An 18,079-nucleotide genomic window follows, 5' to 3' on the forward strand; every position below is an offset into this window, starting at 1 on the left:
TAACTTATTTTGTAGCTTGGAATAATTTTAATGGCATTGGTCAACTATCGGAAATAAAAATGTTTTGAGTAACAGGGTAAAACTAAATCTTTTAAAACTGTTTTTAATAACAATTTGCATTATTATTTGACGGCTGACTCAAGGCCGCAGATGTTCACTACCACTATAAAGTGGATTCATTAGTCTTTCCAGTTTTGAAACGACCTAATTTTCGATTATAACATAGGCCAGAAGCCAATATGAACTTAACAAATAAACTTACTTACACAAACACAGTACGGATATTATCCGCCACAAATTCACCCAAGTTTTTCATTTAACAACAAACAGTAACCGGAAAACATTGTGAAAATAGTCCACAAAACACTATCTTACCTCTAACACTACAACTACGTACTTAATGTAATCGCGCTCAATATCCTTTGTTCACTTTCAGACTCATTAAAAAGGCGATGCAATTTAATGAGTTGATAGTGTGCGTTAACCCTCGCTACGTTTGCAAATACGACCTTTTTTGGACGGGCAAAATTGGACTTTATATGTTGGAGAATAAGTGTGATATTCTTTTACGTGGTCCGTGAAGCGTATTGGTATGTAGGGGTCGAAGATTAGTGGCCCACGCCTACCCGGCGGAGCGCTGAGCGGCTGATAGTGCCCAAGAGTGTAGTTACAATTAGACCGGTGCCCACAATGAAGTGATGCCCGCGTAATGTTGCCCCTTGTCTTTGTATGTTGATTGTGCACGAAAGAGCACTACGTGTGTTCGGTTCGGTGTACATGTGCCTTAATTTTGGTAGATGAGAGCTTATGAATATTAAAAGGTCGCTTATGGTGCTTATTAACGGTTGTACCTTGAGATAAGTGTGTACAAATGTTATTAGGTAGCTAGTATGTTTCAGTCAATATAAAGGCTTGATTTGTAAACAAACATTTTTATAGGTTAAGAGAAGTTCACATACTTTATCTATTCTTATACATTTTTTGAATAAAGAAATATCCTTATAAATGAAAAAATCTTTAGCACGGAACGGATTTACAGCTACCTAATCTGTAATCACTTAAATTTGAAATCATATAAATCATTTCAGAGGCTAATAATGCGCCTTGCTTTTGCTAAAATTGTAACACAACTTATATACAGAAAAGATAACCTCAACCTCGTATCTGATAAAATGCTCTAATAACCTAGTTGTAGTATTTTCTTAAACGCCAATAAAATTTCTTACAAATATTTTTACAGTACACAAACAATAGACAGATCCCCATAATCATAATCAAAGTTAACAAGATACAAGTAGTAGAATTCTGGCAGACGTCGGTGGGTGGGTAAAGGCGCTTACAAGCCGCGAGCGATTGCCCCGTCTACCAGTAGGTATATTGTCAATTGGAAACTACTCGGCTCCGGGAGCAAGCGCTTTTAGATTTGAAAGAGCACCTAGTATAGTATAGCGAAAATTTTCAGAACTTTTTGGTGATATAAAAACAGATATTACGATAATTTTGAAAGTCGTTCTGTATAGGTAAAAGGAGTTAATGTCCTATAATGTTTTCTTTTATGACTTAAAAAAAACAAAATCCAACACACAAGTCGAGAAATTAATTGTACTGATTACTAGTACTTGATATTTTTCTTATATAGGAAAAGAGTTACATTCTCACATTATTTCAAAATTAAAAGAAGACCAGAAAAAGAGATCTTTCAAACTCTCGATTTTCTTGGTCTATTATTATTAAACGAATGTACACATTTAGAACATGTAAACAACAGAACATAAAGGTTCAGTCCACCAAATATATTTTCACACTATCACTCTTGAACATTCATACATAAAAACCATACAATTTCGTTCGAAGATTCTGCGAAACTAACGTTTACTGTTACGGAGGGCTATGAAAAGGCGAGGTTTTATCGCGTTGCTATGGCAACGGCGGGATGCTGCGTCGCCCGCGATACCCTCCTCACTCGACACATTGGAAAAACTACTACAGTGCTTTATATTTACAACCACTCGATATGTATGTATACGAACGCATTACAGGAAGTGAAAGTTTTGAAGGAAATCGATGCCTCAAGATCTGTATGGCAACGTTCACAGATTGGTGTCACACATAACACTTGTAACCATAATATTTCTATTAGATTTTTGTTTAATTCCAGCATGTGAATGATTTCAAATAATTTTTTTTTATCCAGATCATTATTTTACTAAGGTATGGGTCTTGTTTAGCAGTTTTGAACTAAGTAAGAGTTACAGAGAAATAATTGAAACCAGTTCGCAAGGTTCCATGCCTTGACTCGTGTCGGCAGTAGTGCTGCCGGGTTGCTTCGTTTACTTTCAAGTCAATAGAGTGACGGGTAAAAATATACAGGCAACAAACCAAACACATAAAACATGAGCACGCTTCATCGCTTCTAATCACAATAGAAATCGTTCAATTGTTCCCGTCTATTTACACCGTCAGCGTAGACGGGGAACAGTTAACCCTTGAATTTGGTACACACTGAAATATTAACGCCTGCTATGGAAGCACGCGGAAAAACAAGTCGAAAACTGGGCCCGTTATGGGCCCGTCGCATGTTACACAAAGATTAGCTCCACGATATTATTTAGATGTGCGCAGAATCGACCACTGGCAAAAGTTTCATCTCAAGTTGTCGTATTCTGCCAAAGTTTCTGTGACTCGTGTATTTTACTTTTAGCTTTGGTGTGTGACGAACGATTGATTATACCATAATCGTGAATGTTGTAACAGATACTGTTTAGTTGTGCACTGTTTATGGAATAACGAGTCGAAGGGTTTATTTATAATCGATTTAAAAAATGATCTTATGATTCCAGCTTCTATGTTATTGATAAGTTTATTTCATAGAATAAAAAGGTAGCGCAGCGTGGTTAATTTACGACTTCTTAAAAACTTTTACAAGAAATGCAAAACATACAAGCCGTTACAACACACCTGAAATCTACTTCAGTATTCAAATACATCGACAACGACGTCAGCCTACCACAAAAGTCCCACTTGACACAGTAAACAACACCGCTGGCACCTGCTTAATCTTTGGCGTCCGCATGGCGTGTCGGTATTGAGTGGTGGCAGGGAGGGGCACGCCAGGGGAGTCTATGCCGGCCCTGGGGAACGCCTCCCGAGGGAGTCGGCGACGGGACGCACCACGGGGCCACGGGGGGAACGAAAGGTTAAAAGGGAAAAGTTATAAGAGACCGCTTGTTGGCGGATCTGCGTAGTTCGATTTTCGAATGCGGTTTTTCGCGAGTTTTTTTCTTTAGGTTGTTTATGGTGGCAACTATAAACAACATTGTTGGCGTACTTATTATTGGCGCTTGGAAGTTTTTAATGTCAAATTTTGTGAATTATAGTTTTCTATGGTTTTTAATCATAACACCATTTTCAAAACACAGAATACACTTTATGACAGATAACTGACTGCTTTACAGACGCCTGAAAATGTATATTTATTTCTGATGCTATTTTAAAATCAACTTCAAGTGGTAGAAACTTTGACCTTTGAAAAAAACTTAACCAAATGAAATATGCAATTTTGGACATCGAAGCTTTCCTGGCAACTTGTTCTTAAGCAGGAATTATTAACAAACCTAGGTTTTTTCAAACATTTACCGAAGGAATATCCGATGCAAATAAACATAGTCTATGCCAAGTCGTCGTGGGGTGGGGGTGGGGGGTATTCAAGTGTTCCGACTTGAAAGAGGGCAACCTACAGCCTCGCCTCTTTGCCGCGACTTAATGCCGTACTAGATTTTTTCCATCGAATAGTTAGATGTATGTGTATAAAAAGTTATAGTTCATTGAAATATATTTTTACTATCGCAGATGCATTGTATTATAAGGACTGGTATACAATGTTCGCATCAATTTGTAAATAGTAATAGTAAATATAAGGTCGTCTATGTTGTTTTTGTAGTTTGAGTTCTGAAGATTTGGGACGAAGGACGTTTTTGAGACCTATTCTAATTTCAACTAGTAATCATCTTTTTAATAACTAGTATTTCCCATATTATCCTGTATCAATAGTTTATCAATTTTCAATATATAGAATTTTCAAAATATTTTACTTTCAGTGATGCTAATGGTTCTGTAGGTTCACAATCATGCTTCGTAGGCATCAAAGGTTTCTTACATAAGCTGTTAAGGGATGAAAAGCTAGGGTTGTTTTTACGACATAAACAGTTTCCGTTCCCTCCGTGAAGCGATAGTAAATGTTAGTCGCACATGATCTTAGTAACAACAGTTTGAATATTTTTGACCTGTATAAGTGCTATATTTCTGTTCTTAAAGGATTTTTTTTTCATATAATGTAAAGTGAGATATTTGACGGATTATTATTTTAGATAAATGTAGGTAGAATTCTGTATAATAATGACACTGAATCAAGTAAAGTGTTTTCCATCTACTGTTCCATCGATATGGACACATTAGGAGTTCAATTATTTCAAACTAAAGGCACAACAGGAGCGCTAGTATTGTCTATATATTATGTTATTTATTCGAAATGATAGACATTTAAAAAAACTACAGTTGCTTCAATAACTTTGAGGGATTATTTCGAATTACATTGATCCCTCTAAGATCGTAAAACTTATCATCGCGAGATCACATAGATTCTATTTACCGAAAGGTAATAATTTTAAGGCTTTGCGTTGACCGCAGAAGAGCGATACTAGCGGATAACGTAACTGTCAGATGACCCTTACATGTTATTAATGTTCCTGGCTTTGAATGGCCAGGGGAGGTATTTTACGATACGTCTTACTGGACTCTGAAAAAACGCAAGTATATTCTAAGGGGTCCGTGGTATTCTTTTTGTTTTACTACCTATTACATTTTTACTGAGACTTTGTATTACCTATACAAAGTATTTTTTTCATAATCTTAGGATTCTTTAAAAAAATGCTCCTTAATGTTAAATATTTTTAGTAAGAGTTTAAGCTAGCTTAGGCTTAAGATGTATGTATGTCGGACCCGCAAGATCCATATGGACGCCGCGACGCGACGGTCATGCCACAGTTGTGTCAAAGACTTAAAGTACTAAACCGGGCATGTCATAGAACGAAAATGTATAACGTTTATAAACCATCGACTAGTTTATGCGAAACATTCAGCCAGTGTTTAGTAGACACAACAATACAGATTTATATCCATTACAAGCGTCTCTATCTTACGTTCTCAAAATAAAATCCCCATTCACGTGAGAAGCTGTCGTTTGACAGTGGCGTAAACTCGTAACTCGCAATATTGTGACATAAGGTGTTTAACATAAATAATGCGAGCAGATGTGTAGCGCCGCGGGCACCACAAATACATTCGCGCGCCACCAACACCGCTCATATCTGGATACGTTTTTACCATTTATACCGAGCTGTTGTTACCACTTTACTGTTTATTTTTAAATATTAAAAAAAAAAGATTTTAGTAAAGTTAGTTCGGTTTACTATTAGTACGTGATAGAGCCGTTTGTTAAGCCATAAGACATGAAAGCCCTAAAATATTAAAGTGTTTTTTTTGGTCCTTTAAATAATTATTATAGTCGGAGAAGTATCGTCTCACAACGTTTCCTGTACAAATTTAGATGTGAAAAAATTCTTATTGAGCTTTATTATTTTATTTTATTTATTTAGTAAAAAGTTTCTTAGGAGCTCAGGTTGGTATCCCATGCGTTACTACAAAGCCAACTTGAATCCATACATTTGGAAATCGCGAATAATTTATAACGTGGGTGTCTAACAACTCCAGTAAATCCACACGTGTTGGCACAGCAATATTCGGCGTGGCGGCATCGCCGGTGCCTCAGGCCATGTAAAATATTTCTGCTAAAGCATTCATCGTGATCGCCCGCCTGATCGTACGCTCAACATTACGCACCGACCAACTTATACGAACACCTCGCGTGGACCTTACACGGACGACATAAGGACCACAATAAACCCTCAAAGAAATCACTACAACATTGCAAAGTCCGACTATTGTGTGTAATCCGATATGCCGATAGTTGGCCCGATAGACTTTCCGTTGGAAATTGTTTGATTCCGTTTCGAGGTTTCGTTTTGACAGCCAATAAAACAACGTAGGAATTCTTTTTTATTCACAAAAATGAAGGTACCTATTTTAGTTGCTGTCTGCACTTTGTCCAAACGTTTTATTTCTTTTGCACGTCCATTTCAACAGAATCTTTTTTAAATTGTCACACGACCTTTCGTTTATGCAGCAAAAAATTAAAAAAATATCTCGTAAAGTTCACACATTGGCTACCGCAGAGGCAAAAAGTGTGAAGTTTGGGCGGAAGAGCGGAAGGTACAAATTGTGAACACGAGAAACAAATTAATACTTAGGTTAAGTGGTATTCGTAGTAGTGAAGTGGAAACAGCTGGCGTCGAAGTTGTAGATGAACTTGAGGCAGGTAGTCAAAGTTCTTACAAGTCAGCTGAGTGTTACGGTTGTTACGACCTTACGCTACATAAATACAGGAGTACTTTAGATGTGAGTAAACAAAACAGTCACGAGGTAAATAATAACGACACTGTGACGATTAAGTTGTATATTGTCTGATGTGTTGAAAGAAAGGGGTAATGTGTACATTGTGTTAAGTAAAACCATTATATTATGTGCCAGCAAAAAAATAGTTCCCTAAAATGTATAATCTGATTTTCTCCCTCTCCATTTCTGAAAAACTTATGACAATAAAAATCATGTATCTACGGGTTTTTTTTCATCTAGGCACTGTTTGTTAATATCGACCATTTTTAATAGGAAACACTTCTGTTATGTCGATAACTCATTTGTTCCCGACGTTTGATTTATGTGTCCGCATCATTTGCATCGTATTATCTGTTCACACGCCGCCCGCCGATATTTTATGGCTCCACTATATACTTGTGACAGCTTTTTATATGAAAAAAAGCCTTAAATAGTTGCCATGCTGGATAAATTATTAAAACGTGCTCTTGTTTCAGGTTTTTCTTGAAGTTTTTCCTAAAATGCAACCAGAATTGTTTGAAGAATGCCGGCAACCCACGCGACATGAGAAGGTTTCAGGTTAGTAATTCACGTTTTTGTCATTACTAAGTAACTATGTCTAGACTTCAGCATCACGCACTTTAAACATACCTTACCCATCTCAAGAAAGTTACTTTCAAGGATTTAACATTGCTACCTACTCTTACCAAAAACACTTACTTTAAACGTCAATAAAATAAAACTCGAAATGCTACACGATTTAACTCAACAAAGTTCCTCATAACCCACGTCCAAAAATGCCTATTAGCTCATAACATCTCCTTTTAAAAGGTGCAAATCCAAAGTCATGCTAATATACAGACATGTTCTGAAATACACGTGCATCAGCCCCCTGCCGTTAACTGGTAATTACTCGTCTTGTCGACAACTGAACATGTTTACCAGACTCTGCGAAAAATTGCCGCGATTCTTACACGACTCTGCTTGTATCATTCTACTTGTGTGATACAAGTTATAGACTGGAAGAACAAACATTATTTATTTGTTTGTTTATTATTGATAGCCTAAAAGATTACAATATATAAAGATGCATTTCGAAAACTTGGGTCGTTATAATTTTTTTATATTTTTGCCCTTATTTTCTTCATTTTTACAATTAATAAGATGTCTTAGTCTTAGAACAGTTTTAGATAAATACATACTGCATTTAATTTGAACAGAATCAGACGTGTAAAGAGCTCACCCTGTTGTGTGAACAATGAAGCAAACTTTTGATTAATCTCTGTGTACAGAACTTTTGTGACTTGCACCGTTCAACGTCTGTATTGGCCTTAACTGAAGGAAGGGTTGCGTTCACGACTCTTGAATATTTGAAGCGCCTCCAATTTAGGGGAGGGATGAAATTAAATTTATTTATACGAGTTTATTTATTTACTTTCAACCGATCTCTGTTCGCCGTTTACTTGTGTTTTTTAATTGGTTATGCTGTTTTATTGTGCAGTACGAGTTTAATTAATTTGATTTTGTAGTTTGTTTTTGAGGTTATTCTTTTATTTATGTTGCATCTGAATTGTAATTGTATTCACAGTGCAAGTTAGTATGTAAAACCGTTTAATTAGGTGTCTTTTTATAATCCGAATGTAAACTACCAAAACTCATGTCCTTAAACATCATAATGTCCTCACTAAAATTCAGTTACTCGTAAACTATAAAACTAATACAAATCACACGACCATTATTCATTATTAACACTCCGCCACAAAATCTCGTAGCTCATAATATAAACTAATTAGAAGCAGCCCTAACATAAGTAGTCGAAAGGTGCATTCACACAGTCTACTTATGAGTACAAATTTGCTTCCACAGTTGGTCTAAGACATATTTGTCTTACGTGTCGTCTTACTAACTTTAAACAAATATAGAACTTACTGTTATACACATATTGCTCATTTCTATATGCAACAGAAATACGAACAATTTGTGCCTATGTGTGCGTATAGTAATGTCTATATTTGGGCTTTCTGTGTGTCATTGAATAATTCAGTGGTCGTTCCCTAACGTTTCAAGGGTAAGAATATATGGGTATAATATATAACTATGTACATATTTATAGGTGGGTGTAGGAATCGAAATAATGCAGTCGCTTTATCGACGTGAATATTGTATTCCAGGTGATTTAGGTGTCAATGTCGACGCTGTTTCTGGTTGCGTATACTAAAATACCCTTAAATTTTGACGTTTATTTTACATATTTCTCTTGATGTTACAAAATGGATAATTAAATACTTTTCAAAACGGTAATTAACCTGAAATATGTTAACACATTAATTATGAAGTACTTTTATAACGTTTAATTACGTGATAATTACATTGTGGAAATGACAATACATCACGCAAGTCGACCTAAGCTAGTTAACCACAAAATTCAAACTTCACCACGAGAAGTAAACTCGACAAAAAAAGTGTATATCGATTGAATGGCCGTCTATCAATCGACCACCCACGCACACACGCCCACACCATACGAACACATGCACACAATGCACTTCCTTGCATACCCATTGGAAGAGTTTCGTCCATTTCGTCGGCTCCCGAGACATTGGCTCCACCTCCCTAGGGACTCTCCCTTTCAGTTCCCTTCACACTAGTGTGTGTCGGTATGCGAGTTTTGAGAGTGTGTAACCGTAGACGCGTCATGTATCTTCATGCGTTTTATTTTGGTGACTGTACTTTTGGTTTTTCTATGAACTTGGGTCTATAAATAGACGCGTTGAATATTTTAGCACACTTTCCTGACTTTGTAGTAGGGCTTATAAACAACATTTGCATGTTTAAAAATGCGTAGGAAGTTGTAGGGACATTTATTGTCTTGCTTTTTGAAGAAAAGTGACACTGAAGTTCCGAATTTATTATATTTATTTTTCTTACATTATTTGTTTGTTCTAGGTGGTAATATCAACTCAAGTAATGGTGGACGGTCCTCTGCTCGCGATATCGGACAACATGTTCGTGCACAACAACAGCAAACATGGCCGGCGAGCGAAGCGATTAGACCCTAGCGAAGGTACAGACGCCGGAACCGACAACACTTGTACGTTTACGTTTTTTGTTCTTTTATTTTATTATATTTTTTATTAATTTTTGTATCCTATTTGCGATACTTTATTTACTTATTTATATATTTGAGACACTATTCTATATATGATTTTTGAAACAAAAATGTCTACCTACATAACTTTACTTTTGTGAATCAATCGCCTAGCTATTTTTACATACTTGGATAAATTGAGATAATTTACTAGGTAATATTTGCGTGAAGAATCAAAATTACGGTATATTATCGTTGAATCGCTTGTTTTGTAACACCTATGTAAGTACGTGTAAAATTCAACAGTCAATTGACGATAAATGTGCAAAACTCATAATACAGCGTTTTAAGATGTCGTTTGTATTCAAGGAATCACTGTAGACATTTCGCAAAGAACTTCAGCCGGGCGGGGTGGGTGGGGGTGTTGAAGCGAGCATGAAGCGAATAGGGATAATTTAGTGAGGAATTATGCTTCGTACAAAACTTGGAACATGCGTTTCGAAATGATTTTGGACTATTTATACTCTTTGTATTATCTTATTACTTGTAGTAAGATTCTATTTGTTGAAAATGCTCTTCGTTGTCGACTCTACAAATGAAATTTCACTATATTTACAAAAAAATCAAAAGTAAGATTCTTATATCCAAGACTAATCTTTACTACATAATCATAACGGCGGTCAATTATGTTTAAAGTCTCGCTACAGTCTCTTGTTGATAAACGTTTAAATTGAAAGAGTAGTTTAAAAACATACCTATTTGAATGAAAACAAATTAACGTATTCCACGTTAAGTCAACATTAAAAGTTTCAAAGCAGGCTAGACGGCGCGAAACCGCCTTGAAGGGATTACACGGTGCGAATGAGAAAATTTACAAAAGTGCTTGTAGTTTAGTAGAAACGTTTCTGTATGTTTTCTGAGATGTCTGTATTTTAATTAATTCATTTAAAAAAAAATTGGGAACTAAGTGTAGATATTTACGACATATCTTCGAAAGTTCGAATAACATTCACCATACAGTCAGACAGTCGAAGCATTTTCGCTCTCGCAAAACTAAACACATTCTCCATTCGTATATCGAAGACAATGTCTCAATCGTAAGCTGACATTGATTTGATTGATTCTGTGCGGGCTTATAAAATCGTAAATTAAATACATCTACCACGACCTTTTTACACGGAATATTAAAACATTTTTAAATGGGGAGAATATAATATTAGTGAAATTAAAAAAGAACCACCGAAGTAATCGCCTTTCGTCCCCTTAAATTCACTTTCTCCCGTCTTTATTACAACGTTGTTCGCAAGATTTCAGTTTCCCCCTTGTTTGACGCGTGTCCCCCTTCAACCTTGCACTCACAGCAGTTGACAAAGTCATAACGACCGTAAAACTGTATTCCATAACCAACTTTATTACTTACCGTTAAAATTCATTTTCAATTATCGTTACCGATACTGTTACTTCTTGTTTCGTTGAAACTTACACCGTGACTTTTACTGCGTAGAATTGTCCTTTTTCTAGAGGAGTCTCAAGTGAACGTTCAAGAAGGACGGAACGAGTTTCAGCGGTTTGGTGTTCAACTTTTAAGTTGTTGTACCATTCAGCCCTTACTTTTGCGGGTTTCTTAGATGCCATTTACGACCCCGAATGCTATTTATATGAAACTTGGGGAACTATTTTAAGCCTTGTCGTTAGAAACTTGCAAAGAATTTAAAGATAGATTATGGTATTTAATTCTGTGTACTTTCGCTTAGTATACAGAATGCGCCTTTTATACTGATGAAGCTACAGTTCTTATTTATAAAATGGTTTGTGGAACAAATAGGGAAACAATACAATTATGAAAAAAACGAACGCGTAGGTTATTTATTTAATTTTATACACGCAAGCAAACTCCACACTGACTAGAAACAGCGCACTAAGAGTTTCTATTTCTAACAGCAGGTTTGTACCCGCCGTTGCCCGTAGCAACGCCGTGTATCAAAGCGATATCGCCGAGCGAAGGTTGGACGTCTGGCGGATCAACCGTCATCATAGTAGGGGACAACTTCTTCGACGGACTACAGGTTGTGTTCGGGACCATGCTTGTTTGGAGCGAGGTGAGGGTCACAGAGTATTTTTATATGTAAAGGTCACGGTTGTGCCTTTTAGGGAAATACGGATTTTTTATAAGATATGGATAGATTGCAGAAAAGTGTTTTATTATTAACAATGTTACTGTCAATATTTTGCAACACCTTTTTTCCCTTACTGCACTGTTCCATTATTATTGAGCAAAAGTTTCTCTCAAACTCCTCTATCGGTCGAAACACATTTTCACGTATTTTACATCAATTAGAATACTTTCATAAAATGAAAGACATTTGTTTCATAGCATGTTGAAATTGAATATGAGTAGGTAAGAATTCATGAGGTTAATAGAGTCAAGTTCTAAAATGATCTTCTATTCTATGTTTTCACAACAACTAACAAGTAATTACATTTGTCAGCTAATAACATCGCACGCGATAAGAGTGCAGACACCACCGAGGCACATACCCGGCGTCGTGGAAGTGACGCTCTCGTATAAGAGCAAGCAGTTCTGTAAGGGCGCACCCGGGAGATTTGTTTATGTTTGTGAGTATGTTTGTACCTAACAGTGAAATACTAGCATTGTATTACTATTTGAATCGCATAGTTGATGAAAAATTATTTATTTTTTCCATGTTATTAAGATTGTGAAGTCGTGCAGGGGTTCGATTCCCTATCATTACAAATATTTTTGTGATAAATAAATAGTTTTTACTCTTCCATTTGTTTATTATGAAATAGTGCTGTGTCTTTTTCTGAAAGACGAATTGAAGTAAATTGTATTGTCTTAAAAAGGTTTTCGATAAATCACAATTATGAACTTTCTTTTATATAAATAACAAGCAATGTACTCATTATTTACGTCCCGAAATTCGTAGAATAATCAGTAATTAGGAAACTCGCCAAATCTTATACAATCCATCAATTAGGCTTTCATTTGTTAGTGGCCGAACTAATGATTGATTTTGTTTTTCTCTTGTTCGCATAGCAGCGTTGAACGAACCAACGATAGATTATGGCTTTCAGAGGCTACAGAAACTTATACCACGACATCCCGGGGACCCGGAAAAATTGCCTAAGGTAAGTTTTTTGTTCCGCCTTATCGTTATTTTATCTCCTTTTATATGCGGCGAATTTAGTGGCTTAGTGTTATGCGGAGTTTTTGTATTGAAGAAGATGCATCAGAAAATAGGCACTTGTTTTAGATTTCACTGTTATCTTGAGTTGTTACAGAGTGCCTAAAACACAAATTTTAGATCGAAACAATGTTTAATAAAAATGCTACTTTAATATAAAAAAAATACAATCATTGACTGTCACTTCTTCATTACAAACTATAAAACATTGAAAATAAGTTCATTTGATATTCAGACAATTTTTACAATCAAACAGGAAATAATTCTAAAACGTGCGGCGGACTTGGCGGAAGCTCTCTACTCGATGCCTCGCAACAACCAGCTCGGTTTAGGCGCGCCTCGCTCGCCGCCCGCCAGCATGCCTTTCAACTCGTACACCGGACAACTGGCTGTGAGCGTGCAGGACACTGCAGCCTCACAGTGGACTGAAGGTGGGTTGGAGCTATGAAACTTCTGATATGATTTTCTAAAGGTTTTGAGCGACTATTTGTCAATACTTAGGTTGTGGTTTCAAACTACTATTAGTAGGTCTTTCAGTGTCAGGAACCGTGAATGCTTTAGATGACTAAGGAGCATTTTCAAGCACGATTTGTTGAAGAATACCTGCGTCGACGAAAAGCCTCCTTGTTTAAAAATTTATTGTCTCATAAAAAAAAATAATTAATCGTCCGACAATCCTAAAAATGTCTGTACACATGACATGTGTTTATTACAGATATTATCTACAAAGTTAACATGTTTATTGCGTTTCTTTTTTTACTAGGTAGGTCGCAACAAACAAACCTAACGTCCTTGTGTTATTACCCAGGCTTTTTCTTTTAGAGGAGTTCGCGCGCAGCGGCGGCTCGGTGTCGCCGCGGTACTGCAGCGCCGCGTCCACGCCGCACGCCGCGCCCGCCGCCTACCCGCACCCGCAACACTACCCTGCACCGCCGACCTCGCTCTTCAATACTACATCACGTAAGTTACTATATTTCTGTAAATGGTATATAGGTAAATAAGTGGAAGTGTTAGCAGCTTAGAATATTTCTTCGTTGATGCTCTACATTTAGATTTATACTTACTTGGCTGCTCACACTTCCGAGTGATCAATTAACAATACTAATTAATCTGCTGTTACGGACTGTCTATATTTATCCGCTTTAATGTTTTATATGCAATACTTGTATTATTGCAATCAGAGGTTTAATTTTGCAAGTATAAATCTGATGTAATAACATAAGTATCAAGCATATAAATTGCATTCATAAAACATTCTAACCTACCTTATCTCTACTAAACAATACAAACAAGATTTAAGTTCACATTTCCAACGCTTTCTTCGCACGGCTACTGTTTGTTTACGTCGCTTTGTGTTAACCCCTGTTCTCTTTATCCCGTCCAGTGTCTCTAGGACCGTATCATCCGGCGAACATGAATGGACACTTATCATCTGACCGTCACTATAACGCGTATAATACGAAAGATAGCGGACATTACAGTGAAAGAAATGGCTCTAAAAGCTTGGCCGACTGTCCGGTAAACATTCATACAAAATGCACCGACAGCGATATGAAAGGGGCACAGAATAAAGAGGCTAAGCTGAGAAGCGCCTTTGCCGTTGTGCGGCAGAATCCCAATGAAAATCATCAGAATTGGCAACATCTCGCCGTCCAATGTTAGTAGTTTTGTTTATTTAAGTCTTTCGTTTCCGCTTTTTTGTCGCATTCTTTATTATTTGCTTGCATGATTTGCTAACCCTAATTCGAATACAGGTGTGAACAAAAATGTTTGAATGCAATTTTGAAAAATGTTTGTAGTACAAATATAATTGAAGTTTTTACAGTAATGTGCAAACGCATAAACCTTTTATTCGTAGATGTCCTCTAATTATAATATAAAAATGAAACTTTCGTGAAGTTTCCAAATTGTTCGCAATGAAATTCACAAAGCTATTTTATCAATTTGATTTTACAAATATACTTTAACGGTGAACTGGTAAGTCGTCTGGTGTGAGTGGTTAGAGGTTGGTCTCATTAGGGTGCGTCCACATCTGGCGAACGTGCCGCGAATGTGCAGCTCGCAAGCCGTTTGCGAGCTGCGCGCGTGCAGTCACGGCAATAGTTTGGTGCGCCTCTTTAGCGCAACTCATACAAGGCTCGTATAAAGGCGTGCGCGCGGCGCGCGATCTGCGCGTACTCAATCCTCGCGCTTACAGTTCCATTTACTGGCTCAGTACTTTCGAAGATGTCGGACGACACTAGTGCTTTTAATATAATTGCTGCATCATTAGCTATTATATTACTGATAAAAAGGAAAAAAAAGAGACAACGGCGTTGGCGGGTAAGTTAGGGGTGCGGGGATTGAGACGCGGGTGGAAGGAAGACGCGAGCCGCTAGCGCGCCGCCCGCGCGCTGATCGCGTACGGCGCTTAGGTTGCGCGTGAACTGCGCGCGGGCGGCGCAGGAGCGGCGCTCGAACAAAATTGTACGCGCGCAGCTCGCAAACGGCTCGCGAGCTGCACATTCGCGGCACATTCGCCAGATGTGGACGCACCCTTAGGAAACAATTCTTGTGCATAAAATAATTTTGTTGTATCTTTGTCCATAGGAATGGGTGGGCTTGTATCATCGCCGTTCAGTGTGAATCCGTTCTCTTTACCGACGTGCAGCGCCCAGCAATACGCCCAGACTGCACCACTGGCCTCCAAGTAGCCCACAACTATGAACATTACCGGTTAGATGTATACTACATTATGAGAGAAAAGTTCATTCTATCTATTAATGTTGTCAAACCTGTACATTGGAAAGACTTTCTTCTAGTAGCGAAGAAATATGAGATGTATACTATATTGTTGTTATTTTATTTTATGATGTATTTTTAAATCACGATCATAATATTACACGAGTCAAATGTTTAATTTAAGTTTATTATTTTTGTCTTCGACTGTACCAAGTTTAATCAGGGATGTGTACGAGACCCGCGGGCATTGTAAATATAATTGTAATTTTTATGTAAATAAATAGATAAATAAATAACATTCAATAGTTTGGTTGCTAGATTGGACGTAGTGTAGATTTTTATATACATTTGAGGCTAAACGTATAACTGCTCAGGACGATTTTGAAATATCATGTAAAAAGTGATTTTTGTTTTGGTTCTATCGTAAATGTGTGTCGGTTTCGTTCTTGTACAATCTGTGATATATTTATTGTAAGTAACGTTGTAAATTTTAATGTAAAAGTGTACATTTTTCGACTCTTCAATTCGAATAGCGTTCATTGTTTTTCGCGCTTAGGTTATGAATTCGGACATCGAAAATATTTAACCGAATCGATCATATCTCGGAACAATACATATCCAGTGAATACGAGGCTTTTGGGATATATATAATATGTACAACGAAAGAAAATCTGATGCCGAAATGAATGTATACGAAAAAATAAAAGTATCTCTGGTACACGTTGCTTAGATTCACGCAAAACGAATTGTATTTTGAGAGATATCCACCGTGAATATATTATGTAGTTACGTATTATTGTTTAACACAACTGTATCAAATAAGACATTGTAAATTGTAATCGTTCATGAAACAAATTATCACGAAATACAAGATTAAATTACGTAAATACTTATTTTGTTTTTTCATTGCTTCAATACCAACTACTTCAATGCAGCTAAATTTACAGTATGGTAAACATTAGGAAGTTAAGTAAAACACTATAATTTCTATTAGGACCCGGATGGTTGATAGTTTGTAAAGAGTCCATCAAAGCCCTCATTACATATCTGGATGGAGCCATCCATCACAACTATCACATGTGCCAAACAAAACACCACTTTTGAGTCATTGTGATTTCACACATGGTACCTTTTGCACCCTCTTGAAATATTATACTAACAATTTTTGTAAGGGTAATATTCTATTGTTGTCTTGACTAGATAATGCATGGGTTTATCGCTGCCTCTAATTGTACTGCTCAATGGAGATCGTATTACAGCTGATTAGCATTAAAATAGAGGTTTACTGTACACTTTTTGCGCTTAAATTAATAGGGAATATGCGTAAGATTCAAATAACGCTCAAATATTTTTTTTCCTAAAGTTTATTGCCTAAGAATTGCGTACACGTTAATATTTTTTAATATAATTACGTTTTGAATTAGAAATTATGAAATAAAAAGTGCAAAAAATACGAGAAAAATTCAAATGAGCTAAAACGCAACGCTATTGGTCGGAACGAGTTGTGACGTCAAAGTCTATAATAACAAATAATACTGTTCTCAGTTCTATGCTGTTAACGATTTAATTCCGTTTTATTGTGATTTGAAGTAAATATTGAAGTTATATTACATTTTTTTCGTAAAAATAAAGTCAAAAGACTTACAGAAAAATGACAGATATTGGTTTCGCCAAAGCACAATCGGACAATCTCCCGAAAATTGATGTGTTTATGATGACCACGTTTTTTGCATCAAACCTGGATTTTACGTCTACTGAAATAAAAGGGGTGAAAGCAGCAAGGTAATTACATAATAAATATTATGTTTATTCGATTCTCCACGCATTATTTAGATAATATTCTTTTAATTTGAGCTATTTTTAAAGGAGATGTTGATACTTCTTTACTAGGAATAGGAAATGGAGATACCGCTGTATTTTTTGTCTTGGCACACAAATTTACATTAACACCTTTACTCCTGTAATAGATTTTACTATTCACTTGAACAGCTTTGTCAACATACATCTTCTCAGTAGATAATGAAGTGCTGCAACCAGCTTCACAGAGGTTTTTCATTTCTATATCTTCTATGTTCACCTGAGATGAAGATGCACTTGTACTTGCTTCCATCCGATCAATTTGTGACAAATCAGTTAGCTTTGTAGTGCTAACACTTTGTTTAGCGGGTGGTGCGGATAAAGCTTCTTCAATTATTTCTTTATGTTTTCTCTTTTTGTAAGCTTTTCTCTCCAACGATGGCTGGGTTTCAGTATCCTTTTGACATTGGAATTTGTGAGGTAGGATACCTTTCTTCAATCTTAATACAGTTTTGTGTTTTTCTTGCAAATTCATTATTTTGTACTCAATATAATTAGCTGTATCCTCTTCTAACTGAAAAACAAAAAATAAAACATGAAATTAAATGTGAAACGGATAAATAGTGCATATAAGAGTTTTTAAAATAATATTAGTTTGCAATAGGCATTTTTGTGCACAAATATATTGAAATTCTAGAATTCTGTTCAGTGTCACTGGGTTTCAGTCAGTCAAGTGGTCGTAATTGTACCAAACCTTTGAACATAGGGCCTTTTTCAA

The 18,079-nt window shown here is 36.4% G+C and overlaps 1 protein-coding gene across 8 annotated transcripts in view; it reads left to right on the top strand.

The window, feature by feature from the left end:
• Nucleotides 1-16,377, top strand: part of kn (EBF transcription factor knot) — a 51,775-nt gene extending 35,398 nt beyond the window's left edge. The window contains exons 8-16 of one of the 8 annotated variants that reach the window (XM_076119456.1): nucleotides 6,987-7,068; nucleotides 9,436-9,553; nucleotides 11,519-11,676; nucleotides 12,067-12,193; nucleotides 12,636-12,727; nucleotides 13,040-13,214; nucleotides 13,606-13,743; nucleotides 14,168-14,440; nucleotides 15,373-15,484. In XM_076119456.1, coding sequence (XP_075975571.1) covers nucleotides 6,987-7,068; nucleotides 9,436-9,553; nucleotides 11,519-11,676; nucleotides 12,067-12,193; nucleotides 12,636-12,727; nucleotides 13,040-13,214; nucleotides 13,606-13,743; nucleotides 14,168-14,440; nucleotides 15,373-15,374 — 1,165 coding nt within the window. In that variant the 3' untranslated portion in view covers nucleotides 15,375-15,484. Of the gene's footprint in view, nucleotides 1-6,986; nucleotides 7,069-9,435; nucleotides 9,581-11,518; nucleotides 11,677-12,066; nucleotides 12,194-12,635; nucleotides 12,728-13,039; nucleotides 13,215-13,591; nucleotides 13,744-14,167; nucleotides 14,441-15,372 lie in introns of those variants that run through there. The other 7 variants (XM_076119457.1, XM_076119453.1, XM_076119455.1 and 4 more) reach the window with 7 other exon arrangements.
• Nucleotides 16,378-18,079: the final 1,702 nt, after the last annotated feature.

Source organism: Anticarsia gemmatalis, chromosome 10, assembly GCF_050436995.1.
Source record: "Anticarsia gemmatalis isolate Benzon Research Colony breed Stoneville strain chromosome 10, ilAntGemm2 primary, whole genome shotgun sequence".
NCBI classification, from domain to species: Eukaryota; Metazoa; Arthropoda; class Insecta; order Lepidoptera; family Erebidae; genus Anticarsia; species Anticarsia gemmatalis.